At 41.6% G+C, this 13,584-nt stretch overlaps 2 protein-coding genes across 2 annotated transcripts; both read left to right on the top strand.

The window, feature by feature from the left end:
• Positions 1 to 752: 752 nt before the first annotated feature.
• LOC124144415 lies at positions 753 to 4,865 on the top strand. Its single transcript, XM_046513786.2, has 2 exons — positions 753 to 905; positions 2,059 to 4,865. The coding sequence occupies exons 1-2, from the start codon at positions 877 to 879 to the stop codon at positions 3,020 to 3,022; spliced, it is 993 nt and encodes a 330-aa protein (XP_046369742.1). The 5' UTR covers positions 753 to 876; the 3' UTR covers positions 3,023 to 4,865.
• A 3,009-nt stretch (positions 4,866 to 7,874) lies between these two features.
• Positions 7,875 to 11,722, top strand: LOC124144414. Its single transcript, XM_046513785.2, has 2 exons — positions 7,875 to 8,098; positions 10,366 to 11,722. Exons 1-2 carry the CDS (start codon positions 8,055 to 8,057, stop codon positions 11,321 to 11,323), a joined length of 1,002 nt encoding a protein of 333 aa, XP_046369741.1. The 5' UTR covers positions 7,875 to 8,054; the 3' UTR covers positions 11,324 to 11,722.
• The last annotated feature ends 1,862 nt before the right edge of the window (positions 11,723 to 13,584 follow it).

Genomic DNA, 13,584 nt, shown 5'->3' with positions numbered 1-13,584 from the left:
GAGCAACGATAATATCGCCTGTGCATCAAAGTATATAATATTTTTGTTCATCAATGTTCGCCAGTTGTTTTTTTCCCACTCGCCTTCGCATTGCGTGAAAACAAATGTCGCAAAAAGTGGCCAGGCTATAATAAATTTATAACACTTGGGTTGCGCACCGCTCAACACTTAAAAAACTCAAACCAGTCAGTAAAATATACAACGTCACCATTCAAAACAACGACATGGCTTGGCTTGAACCACGTCGACCCAACTTCTGTATTGAATAAATGAGCTTGATTTCCGCACTGGTTTTCTCACCCGAGGTTGTCTCCCTTGGACTACCAACGCACATAACAGGAAACGCGCGAGCAATTGACAACCAAAACGAGCATTTTTCGATCCTACATGATTTCACCTAGATACATAGATGTGGGAAAGTGACTAACATTATATTTAGTGTTGTAATGAATGTAACAGGTTGTTCAAAGTGAATTCGATGTTGAAAAAAGGCCCACAAGTTGAATATACGACATATATACACAGTTACCTAACAAATTCACGTCCAATGTTCACAAGGAAACAAGACGATGAGCTAGATCACGGAAAGAATTATTTGACAACATATTTTCTTTTTACAAACAAAGAAACATCATGGTGCAATACCAGCCTGAGATCGATCAGCAATATATTTTTGCAACGTTCAGCGATTTATTCTAAAAATAGTAACTGACGGTAAATAGTGTATGAAACTAGTCTTTGTTCGCGTCATGAAGACGAGGCTGTGGTTGAAGGTATATAAGTAATGTTGACAGCGGTTCGGCTCAGTCTGAGCGAGAACGGCAGTTTGTCGACATCTTAACATAGAACTAAGTTTGCAACGTGTCAACAACGACGATGGCCGAGTCAGCGCTTTCATTCGACAGGTAGAAACGTGTTTGACTTATGTTTGACACTTCTCAATGTACAATGTTGTGTTTACATGAGAACATGTATGGTCATGTATTGCTAATAGTATTAATGTAGTCGGGAGAGGGAGCGCTCATACGTGTATTGGATAAAGGTGTCAAGATTGAATCATGTTTATTGATTGGCGATCACGAGATTGGTTCCGTCGTGTAAATGATTCGATTACTTAGCAATATTCCAACTATATAACGGCGGTCTGGACCTGACAATCCAGTGATTGATATCATATTGCTGAGGACCAATTCCAACCCGGAAGCTCCACGGGAATCAATTATCCAGTCGTATTGAGACGACACATGTACTCATACATAAAATATAACATAGTCCCTGACACCCCCCCAAAAAAACAAAAAACAAAACAAAAACAAAACAAACCCAAACAGGATGAGTATAGGCTGCTAGAGCTGAGAAGGGGATGGGTATAGGCTGCTAGAGCTGAGGAGGGAACTTACGTACTTTTGGTCCCAAAATTTAGGTCTTTTGGTCGGGGATTTTTATTAAAAAAATGTCAAATTTAAAAGAAATAATTATTTCCCCAAAATATTCATAAATTCTTGAAATGAATTTTTGGAAAGGTTAAAATAATTGTATTTCAATAAAAATCATATATGTTGATAGCGAGACTAAAGGAGTTTTTTTAAAAAACATTTTACTCATTTCTGATCGACGGAATAACCCCCGGCTCCACCCTCCCTCACTGATTTTCATTTTTTGGCTTCATAGTCAATTTTTTGGGAGTCGGCTAATTCGTAAACCAAGATTTGAAAAAGTCTGGCCTAAGGCATAATTAGATTACGTTGCAGGTATATTCCATACGTGACCTGAATTAGGCTGCATACCAAAATATAAATGTTTCCCGGGAAAACGTATCTCCCAAGTGAAAGAAGGTGGTAAGGATGGTTTGCGACTAGGCAGACATTGAACTCGGAACTTGGATACAAACGCACACGTTTGTGTTCATTTTATGGATTACATAATCTGTTGCATATAACGCGGGGAATTTGGGAAACAAATATTTTTTAATATGCCTTAGGATTTAAAGTGACGCGAGTCCCAAGAAACATTTACTTTTTAGCCTTTGTGTAATTTTGAAATACTGTTTGATTTCAGCGAAGCGACGAAAAGGGAACTGGCAACCAAGGGCTACGCTGTCGTTCCTGACGTTTTAACTGGAAAGGAATGCGATGAGCTAATTGGACGATACAAATTATGGCTTGGGACATTTCAAGATGGAGACTTCCCAAACAGACGAAAATCAATTTTACACCAATACCGGATTGGACACTTTGGTGCCACGTGGTCTGCGAGGTTGAAGGTCAAGCCGGTGTTCGCCTCGATCTGGGATACGGAGAAGCTCCTAACAAGTTTTGATGGGGTTGCCATATCAAAGCCCCCCGAGGAAACAAACGGAGAATTTGATACGGGGTCGTCTTGGCTTCATTGCGACCAGAAGCCGTCTAGAAAAGGTCTCCATTGCTACCAGGGGGCGCTGTATCTGGAAGAAGTGACAGATATGGACCACTGCCTTAGAGTCCTGTCACACTCGCACCGACACCACGAGGAGTTTTTCAGCCAATTTGCCAGCGCTCGGAAAAAGAGCTTGAAGTCCGAGTTTTACAAGCTCACGAAAGCTCAATCTGAGTGGTATCACAAACGGAAGTGCGAAGCTGTCAAAATTTCAGTCCCAAAAGGCGGAATTGTGCTTTGGGACTCAAGAACTATCCACGATAGTGTCCCACCAGTTCATGGGCGTCCAAATGACGACAGGTGGCGCTGGGTGGTGTTCGTGTGTATGACGCCTGCTCAATGGGCAACTGATGAAGACAAACAAAAACGTGCATGTGCCTATAATAACCTTCAGATGACCAACCACTGGCCGTCTCAGGACACAATGTTGTTTAAGAGCAGGCAGAAGAAGCACAATGGAGACCCAATGAATTGTGTTGACGCCATCCCACAAGATGGCGCTACCTTCACTGCTCGCCGATTGGCTGCTGTTGAGGAGTACGATTTTGAAGATGGCCAATCAAATGGCCCCGGCTGGGAGCCCGTATGGGACCACCAGATGACCTGATGGGATATTTCACTGATCGTGGACTTGTTGGAACAAGGAGCCTATACTATATGCAGTGGACATCGTCTTTATTTGATTGGACTAACCATTTATTGTTTGTTCATAAAGTTTTGAGTCAGCAGTAACAGTGGTGTTGTAAAAGATCCCATATCAAAACAGATCATTCACACATATCTGTATTGAGACGAAAAGCTCGGTCGGCCATGTTGTCTGACTTGTATCAACTATAGACATATAAAACGTTATATGACATGTCATGACAGATTAACTATAGACACATGTTATATGACAGACCATGATATGACAGATTAATTGTAGACATATGAAGTGTTATATGACATATGTCAAGAGAGATTAACTGCAGACACATGTTATATGACATGACATGACATGACAGGTTAACGATAGACTTATGAAGTGTTATATGACATATGTCAAGACAGATAAACTATAGACATATGTTATATGACATGACATGACAGATTAACTATAGACACATGTTATATGACATGACATGACAGATTTACTGTAGACACATGTTATATGACAGACCATGACAGATTAACTGTAGACACATGTTATATGACATGACATGACAGATTTACTGTAGACACATGTTATATGACATGACATGACATGACAGGTTAACGATAGACATATGAAGTGTTATATGATATATGTCATGACAGATTAACTATAGACATATGTTACATGACTTGTCATGGCATATTAACTTTAGACACATGTTATATGACATGTCGTGACAGATTAACTGTAGACACATGTTATATGACATGTCATGAGAGATTAACTGTAGACACATGTTATATGCCATGTCATGAGAGATGAACTGTAGACATATGTTATATAACTTTTCATGGCAGATTAACTGTAGACACATGTTATATGACATGTCATGAGAGATTAACTGTAGTCACATGTTATATGACATGTCATGAGAGATCAACTGTAGTCACATGTTATATGACATGTCATGACAGATTAACTATAGACACATGTTATATGACATGTCATGACAGATTAACTGTAGACACATGTTATATGTCGTGCCATGAGAGATTAACTATAGATACATGTTATATGACATGTCATGACATATTAACTATAGACATATGTTATATGACATGTCATGAGAGATCAACTGTAGTCACATGTAATATGACATGTCATGACAGATTAACTATAGACACATGTTATATGACATGTCATGGCAGATTAACTGTAGACATATGTTATATTACTTGTCATGACAGATTAACTGTAGACACATGTTATATGATATGTCATGAGAGATTAACTGTAGACACATGTTATATGACATGTCATGAGAGATTAACTGTAGACATATGTTATATTACTTGTCATGGCAGATTAACTGTAGTCACATGTTATATGACATGTCATGAGAGATCAACTGTAGTCACATGTTATATGACATGTCATGACAGATTAACTATAGACACATGTCATATGACATCTCATGGCAGATTAACTGTAGTCACATGTTATATGACATGTCATGACAGATTAACGACAGACACATGTTATATGCCATGTCATGAGAGATTAACGACAGACATATAAAATGTTCTATGACGTGTTCACCCAATGTTTCGAGAGGCGTTACTCATTTACCGGGCCTCGAAATATCGAGTGACACACTCGTTATTCAACAATCACGTGTTGTATGTTCCCGTATTTAATGTCAACAGTATATAATGGTTGTCTTTCTGTTATTTTGTACACACATCGCTTCACATATACAAACTGGTGTATTTGGTTTATTTGTTGTGCTCTTCCTAAATAAAGAGTATCCTATGAATGTGTTGATCCTTCTTAATCCAATGACCTGCAGATTTCGGGTTCGGTACCGGGAGCTCGTCGTATCAGCTGAGTAGCGAGGACGGTCACAATGGCCGTATGTGTGTATGTATGTTCTTTGTTGTTAAACACCGCGCTCTCCGCTATTCCAGCTGAAAATGATCGAGTCGGGACCAGACAGTCCATGCAGTGATCGACATCATGAGCACCGATCCTCGTAATGGGGATGCTGTGGCATGCAATGAAGTAAGTCACCGAGCCTGGCCAACCGATCCACGACAAGAATAGATTGCTTGGGACTGAGGCGGGGATGGGTACTCCCCCCCCCACCCCCCACCCCCCCCCCACCCCTTCTCACAACCTCCCTACTGAGGTGGGGGTGGGTACCCCTCTCGGTTATATCCCATTAGTTAGACGTCCCATTAGTTAGACGTCCCATTTGTTAGACATTTGTATTTAGGCAAAGATCGAATATACCTACAGGTATAATGGATCAGTCCTCATTAGATAAAAAATACTGAGTAGGAATAGGGGACTCACAGTATAGGGAGTACATATGTTACAATTTCGTTTAATTAACCTAAATGACCTTACTCTCAGCACAGGTTCAATAGGCATGGCATTAACTATGTAAACTAAGGTCTTACTGTATGTTCAGTTGAAGGACTTGAGTTTAGATTATCTACTTATCCAACAAATAAAAATGATCATGGGGTATGTATCATTATCAGTATCGATATGACTGGTTTAAGGAAAGTAGAGTATTTCACCTCGCGGCGTGGAAGTAAGTACAAAAAACAGGTCTTAAAGGTCAAATAATTAACTATATCCAAAGTTTCCTAACAAACCGCAAAATCACCGTGGGCATAGACCAAACGCTATCGGACCAATGTCCCCTAGAAAATGGCACTCCCAAGGGCAGCATCCTTAGCCCAACACTCTTCAATATTATGATTAACGATCCTCAGATCCGATCTCAAAACACACTGGTTTCGGTGTCCACATCGCACAACCAACCCAAAACACACAATCTTACCGACTCCCAAACAACCAATCCATATTCACGGCCGAACTAATGGGCATGGCCTCAGCAATACACAATCAGCAATCTACAAATCCAAACTGTATAAAATTTATCAGATGTAAAGTGTCATTAAATGTTAAGTATAATATTAAAGTATCTATTTAAAGCTGCTTTGCTTTGTTTGTCAGATCTTATCTGGACTATTCCATTTTAAAGTCAGAGGTAACAGGCAAAAGGATTTGTGTGCACTCAACCGTTTAAAGTGTTGTTTTAAGCTGTCTAACTATTGGGACGTCTAACTAATGGGAGGACACCCCCCTCTCACAACCTCCCTACTGAGGCTCTAACAAGCATAGTCGCCTTTTAGGGAAAGCATGGGTTGCTGAAGACCTATTGTAACCCGGATCTTCACGGGCCTATTAAATGTGTGCTCTGGGGTCTGTAAAGGAGACCACTTGCCCCCGTCTGTAAAGGAGACCACTTGCCCCGTCTGTAAAGGAGACCACTTGCCCCGTCTGTAAAGGAGACCACTTGCCCCCGCCTGTACAGGAGACCACTTGCCCCCGTCTGTAAAGGAGACCACGTGCCCGTCTGTAAAGGAGACCACTTGACCTCGTCTGTAAAGGAGACCACTTGCCCCCGTCTGTAAAGGAGACCACTTGCCCCCTTCATCAATCCGTGTCACGTTGTATACGATTGAGTGAGTTGTTGTTATGCCAATTGTAGCAATGTGACTCGATTCATGCACACCGCCGGCGTTAAATAAACACTACATATGTTTACTACATTATCGATATTTGATAAACAAGTGACATTGTAACCGAGCAAGGAAGCCACGTGTTGTATCACGCATTGGAATGTCAATATGTCTGACACACATACATACATCCACTACGAGCCGGTGCAGGGTTACGACTGTTCAAATATTTGTTTACGCGTGTGTTGCGTTCGAGTGACACGTTCACCTGTTCCTGTTTTTATACGAACGATTGCACCTTTGCCATACTGGAACAAGGGCTATGCGTTATAGAGCCAGACGCTTGAGATGAGTCGAGATGCTTCTCTGAGCAAAACAAAGATGAAGAGATAACCTATCTAAACACAGCCAACCTGACCCGTGAAGATCCGGGGTAGAATAGGTCTTCAGCAACCAATGCTTGCCGTAAAAAAGCGACTATGCTTGTCGTAAGAGGCGACTAACGGGATCGGCTGGTCAGGATACTTGACTTGGTTGATGCATGTCATCGTATCCCAACTACGTAGATCGATGCTCATGATGTCAATCACTGGATTGTCTGGTCCTGACTAGTTTATTTACAGACCGCTGTCATAGAGCTGGAATATTGTTGAGTGCGGCGTTAAACAACAAACAAAACAAACAGCAGCTAACCTCTTTATATTGCTCAGACTCGAGTTGTGTCTTAACAGTTGGAATTTAACGTGGCTGGACGTTTGTTTTATACACTCCTATATAAGGGGGCAAGGGTGGCCCAGTCGTCTAAGGCGCCGCGATTCGCTGTGCAGAGTTGAGTCCCTTGGACACGCCAGAAACCTATGATTTTGGGTTCGAATCAGGTTCGCCCCGATTATGTTCCTAGGTTTGTCAGCACCATACCCGTGCTCGGTTTCACCGAATTGGTAAACATCTAAGACCTGCAACTCTTTGGGCTTTCCTCCCACATCAAGCTGACATGCCGTGATATAACGTACACCATTCAAGGCGGCGTGAAACCTCACTCACTCACTCATTCATTCACTCACAGTATTAATGGAACATGCAATTTCATTTAAATCCGAGCTTTGTTTAGTAGTAGCGACAACGAATTTGTCTTACGTTTAAAATATCAACCTCACTGCTGAAAGTTGCGGTTTATAAACCACAATAACATTTGCCCGAACACAACCAATTGTTGATCGTCTGCTTTGAATGGGTTTCCATGAGAGCTGCGACTCAATAGTAGACTGGGCACTGTCTATAGATAAAGTTGTACAACCTATGTTATTTATATCATTGTGGGTAGATTTCACCCAATTGTGCAATATGGTCCTGACAGTAAAAAGCCGCGAAGGAGAAGCCTAGGAGCGCCTTTTTCATCGGATGTGGACAGCAGAGGTCACTTCCAACAATTATCTGTCGACGAGCAGACGACACTTGAACTATTTGATATGGCGACGGAGGGCGAGATGCACGACTTTACCGGTATCGACAGGTTGGTAGTCTACACTATTGCTTCAGACACTGGCTGTGAAAAAGCGAGTGAGTGAGTGAGTGGGTTGGCTCGGATAGACGCAGCTTACTGAGGTAGTATATATGTTTAAGAAGGGGAGGGGTGGGGTGTAGGGTGTAGTGTGTGGGGGGTGGGGTGTGTATGTGGGGGGAGGGGGGGTATGCATCACATTTTTTAAAATTGAAATTGCGTTTCTTTTGCGGTTCAGTATAGTGGTGCTTTGAGGTTTACGATTGGTGACTGAAAGGGTTGAGGCTAACCGTGATGGACTGTGTTTGTGGAGCTGGTTGCTTAATCCCATGGGAGTTTCACACACATGTGCCAACGATGCTGGAGTGCCTGGATCCTAGTGGGATAGAATACTTCCCTCCTGCTGGTGTACATTGTCATCCACGGTAGAAATGACGACCTCATAATGTGCATAATGCTTGCTAGACAGTTCTTTCTTCAAGTTTGGGGGCGGTCGGGTAGCCTATCGGTTAAAGCGTTTGCTCGTCACGCCGAAGACCCGGGTTCGATTCCCGACATGGGTACAATGTGTGAAGCCCAATTCTGATGTACCCCGTCGTGATATTGCTGGAATATTGCTAAAACCATACTCACTCACTTAAAGGGAGGGGTTCCAAAATATCAAAATCTTCTGTCATTGTCAGTGTGTGTGTGTGTGTGTGTGTGTGTGTGTGTGTGTGTGTGTGTGTGTAATCCTCCTACGCACAAGTAGCCGATTCTGTCACGACTAAGGTACTCATATATACAATTTCTTCACCTCATATTAGATGGTTCTCATACACTGTACGAGGTGAGGTGAAATTGGGTTTAACGTCGCGTCCAAGATTATTGCACTTATATAGCGACGTGCATGCACGTGTATGTGTGTGTGTGGCTGCTTGTACTAGTCCGGACTGATGCCGATTTATAGTGCTAGCTCACTAAGATACCATGCCGCATTGGAGAAGCCAGAAATGAAAGATTATGTGATAATTTTTAACTGTCCTACATGGATGAATATCATTTCTTACTCAGTTGTAATACATATCAAGCATTTTGACGTTTGTACATTCTTTTAAAAATTTATGAATATCCAACAATCTGCAAATTTAATATGCTTATGCTCTCTTCAAATGCAACCAACTTATATGTGTACAGTAAACTACGGTTATAACGAACACAAAAGGACCACTAATTTTAGTTTGTAATAACCGTAGTTCGTTATAAGCATAAATACAGCATATATACAATAAATGGCCGGGACTAAAATTAAGTTCGTTATATCTGTCAGTTCGTAATAAGCGTGTTCGTTATAAGCGTAGTTTACTGTATGTATGTCTGTGAGACAGTCTTCATTATAATATACTTTCTCACTCCGTACTCGATGTGCAACTGGGCCTATGACCTTTTAGAATAAACTACTACTGACCCTATGTCAAAGTTCTTCAGCTCAAATTAGACGTGGACGTATCTGCTTGCACGTCTACCGGGCGTTGATAACTAAATATATATGGATACAGCCAACCACTTCGCTGACCATTGCAACACGAATTGAAAAACTCAACTCATTCCAATCCTTATTTCAAAACGATTTCCCCAGTTTGAATTAAATAGACTAAACTTTTCACACAGGGGCTAGAACAGAACTAAGAGGAAGTTGAAGATCACCCGATTTAGTCATAACTATAGGTAATCTGTCATGACATGACATGACATGACATGACACATGTCATGACAGCTTAACTGTAGTCATCTGAACAATTCCGGTGTTCCTTAACTTCTTTTGAGTAGCATATATTGATACTCTATTCACATTAAAATGAAAGTTTTAAAATTAAGCAAATGCAATGAAATCATTTCTAATTTCCCACTGACATAAATAGGAAAAGATGCGTGGGTTTTCGCGGAATGAGAATGATTGTGGTCCTTGAGATAGGAGATGGAATTGTTCCAAAATCATGAGGAATTATTTATTACTGAATCCTCATACTAAGAGAGGTTTAATTAATTCTACCCACATAGTCAAACGGTTGATGCATGTCATCGATCCCAATTGCGCGGATCGATGCTCATGATATTAATAAATGGAATGTCTGGTCCAGACTCGATTATTTACAGACCGCCGTCATATAGCTGGAATATTACTGAGTGCATGCACGTCACTATATAAGCGGAATAATCCTGGACGCGACGTTAAACCCTCATTCACCTCACCTCACATCAACGGATGCTCCTAATCCATGTCTTATATATATCTTCAGGGAATCAGTTATGCACGACCTGGAGGCGAAAGGGTATGCTGTGATACCGGACGTTTGCAGTGCGCAGGACTGTGACACGTATATATCCCAGTACCGCGATTGGCTGTCCCAGTTTGAGGAAGATGATTGGCCGTTTCAAGTTGAATCAGTAATACAGAGTTATGACATTGGACATTTTGCAAATACCTGGAATTGCCGATTAAAAGCAAAGCCAGTTTACGCTAAAATTTGGGAGACCGAGAAGCTCCTCACAAGTTTCGAAGGTGTATCTATTTCATTTCCCCCTGAAACTGAAAGATTCGGTATTTATGACTACGGCAAAGATTGGTTCCTTGCTGACCAATCGCCACAAAGAGTTGGTCTCCATGGTTACCAGGGAGCAATGTTTTTGGAAGAGGCGTCAGAAACGGACTATTGCTTCCGGGTCCTGCCGGGGTCACACAAACATTTCGAGGCTTACTATGAAGAATTTGAAGACAATGCAAGGAAGAGCTCCAGAAACCAATTTAATAAATTAGGCGACGATGAAAAAGCTTGGTTCAAAGAAAAAGGATGCGTTGCCCAAAAGGTTCCCGTCCCCAAAGGAGGGATGGTTGTTTGGGATTCGCGAACAGTGTACGATAATTGCAGACCAGTTAAAGGCCGTCCTAATTCCGACAGGTGGCGCTTTGTGGTTCTTGTATCCATGGCGCCTGCGCAATGGGCTAAACCGGATTACAAGACAGACAGACGAAAGGCTTACAAGAAAATGATGACGACAGACCATTTTCCGTCACAAGGAATCAAAATGTTTGAAGCCTCTCATCCTCCACATTTCAGCGACATTATATCTCCTATTGGCGAAAGTCTTCCGGAAGTTGCCACGACAAAGGAGGCGTTGCTGTTGTCTGGAGTAGAGGAGTACGACTTTGACGACGGTGAACCTAACGGACCTTCCTGGCAACCTGTCTGGAAGTAGAGCACCGGCCTCTGATGCACACCGGACGCAAACACTACCGATCAAAAATAACTTCCACATCATAAGGACAGTTTCGATGTAACAATAGTTTGGTATAGTCTTCGAAAAAAGGGGAAGGTATTTTGGAGCATTTCTTTTCATATCAAGTGCTTGTAATCTAGAACCACTATGTACAAGTGATTATAAAATATATAATTCATCTAAGGACACTATACCTTTAGCTGTGTTATACAAAGGGATTCCGATCGGGGAATACAAAACATCTGTAACGGTTTTTCGTTATTTCATGACGGACTGACTCTTTGGGTGAGTGAGTATGTTGGGTTCTATGCCGTTTGGGGTGAAGATCCGGGGTAGAATAGGTCTTCAGGAACCAATGCTTGCCGAAAAAGGTGACGATGCTTGTCGTAAGAGGCGACTAACGGGATCGGGTGGTCAGGCTCGCTGACTTGCTTGATGCACGTCATCAATCCCAATTACGTGGATCGATGCTCATGATATTAATCACTGGCTTGTCTGGTCCAGCCTCGATTATTTACAGACCTCCGTCATATAGCTGGAATATTGCTGAGTGCGGCGTAAAACAACAAACCACAAACAACCACGATGGGGTTCCAGAAATTGTACCGGTTTGTAGAATAGAACTCTGTAGATCCGTATACATGTACATCGCAACTAGAGCTTCAACACTGTCCACATCTAGTCTTAAAACATATCCAGAGATCTCTGATGAAACTCTTTCAGTAAAGTAATTTCGTTTCAACCCCCTTACATCACAATACATAACCAAAACCGTAAGAAATCAGAAAGTATCTTTGAAACCCATGGTGTCACTAACCAACATTGTGAAAGTAAAATAACATATTATATAACTTCTTCTGTGAACACTGCTTATGCAGATGTCAGGCCGCTATCGATTCCAACGGGGGACATACGCGTTATTGATGGTAGCTGTCCTTCACCTTGGACTTTTCCTATGTACCGATAGCTGAGATGACTACAATCACCAAGTGTTCTCTCCACAACATTTTGGCTCAATACCTTGTACGGTTCCTCGTATAAATGTGTTTTCCTACCTCACACAAATCTGGCTTTGCGTTTCTTTTTTTGAAGAGTATATGTCATACACCGTTTCAGTGAGACTTTTATAAAGACAGCATGTAGGTTCGCGCATTGAGTGAGTGAGGGAGTGAGTGAGTGAGTGAGTGAGTATTTTGTAGACAAAAATACGCATGCGTATATCCATGGTACCAGAGATTGCACTCGGAGCATTTTTTATCAAACCCAGATAGTGCTGCAAACAAATTGTTAAAATGTTCGGCTCAGTTGTTTTTTATCCTTTTTATTTTAAGCTGACTTTCAATCAAAATTAATTAGCATATTAGTCTTAGGTTTGTCAACATGTGTTCGATACCTCTCATCGGAATAGTGGATGCTCCAAATGGCATGGATTGGCTATTTATTTGAGACAGTCTGTTTAAATTGTTTTCACTTATTTTGACGTTTTTTTTCTGCATTATTTTGTTAAATTATTTTAACAGCATCCGTGTATTTTGCCACAGGATATGTGTTTAGGGATGGGGGTTTATCTCCATAAATATACATGACTAATAACATCGTCATGTTAAAAATAGAAAGCGGATATGGGCCAAAGGATGCGTGTTGTGCGATGCGTTTCGTGTTTCTGTTTTTGAACGGGCACATGAAGCCAGTCGTGCAAACGACATAAACTCAAGTCATAAGTAGGTGAATGTTGTTTTAACGCGCAACTTTCCATTTATTTCCTGACAGCCTGTAAATAAACGAGTGAGTGAGTGAGTGAGTGAGTGAGTGAGTGAGTTTGGTTTAACGCCGATTTTAACAGTATTCCAGTTATATCACGGCGTGTCAGCTTAATGTCATTGATTGAAAATTTTAGTATAGTTATATCGACTTGAAACTATTGTTTGTGTTTATGAGTGAGAGAGTGAGTGAGAGAGAATTACACTTATATTGCGTCGTGTCAGCTTAATGTGGGAGGAAAGCCCGAAGTGATGCAGGTCTCAGACGTTTACCACTTCGGTGAAACCCACGAGCACGGGTATGGTGCTGACAAACCTAGAAACATAATCGGGGCGAACCGGGGTTCGAACCCACAATCATAGATTTCTGGCATGCCCAAGGGACGCAACTCTGCACAGCGAATCGCGGCGCCTTAGACGACTGGGCCACCCGTGCCCCCATAAATAAACGAGTCCTGACCAGGCAAACATATAAAAGGA

The sequence above is a fragment of the Haliotis rufescens genome, unplaced genomic scaffold, assembly GCF_023055435.1.
Source record: "Haliotis rufescens isolate VD_foot unplaced genomic scaffold, xgHalRufe1.0.p SCAF_29, whole genome shotgun sequence".
NCBI lineage: Eukaryota > Metazoa > Mollusca > Gastropoda > Lepetellida > Haliotidae > Haliotis > Haliotis rufescens.
The sequence above is the reverse complement of the archived record's forward strand: the minus strand, read 5'-3'. Positions and strand labels throughout refer to the sequence as shown.

Bases quoted from the DNA above. Each gene is read 5' to 3' on its own strand.
- LOC124144415 (XM_046513786.2), top strand. From the start codon at position 877: ATGGCCGAGTCAGCGCTTTCATTCGACAG. The intron at 906-2,058 runs GTAGAAACGTGT...GTTTGATTTCAG, and splicing joins TCAGCGCTTTCATTCGACAG to CGAAGCGACGAAAAGGGAAC.
- LOC124144414 (XM_046513785.2), top strand. From the start codon at position 8,055: ATGGCGACGGAGGGCGAGATGCACGACTTTACCGGTATCGACAG. The intron at 8,099-10,365 runs GTTGGTAGTCTA...ATATATCTTCAG, and splicing joins GACTTTACCGGTATCGACAG to GGAATCAGTTATGCACGACC.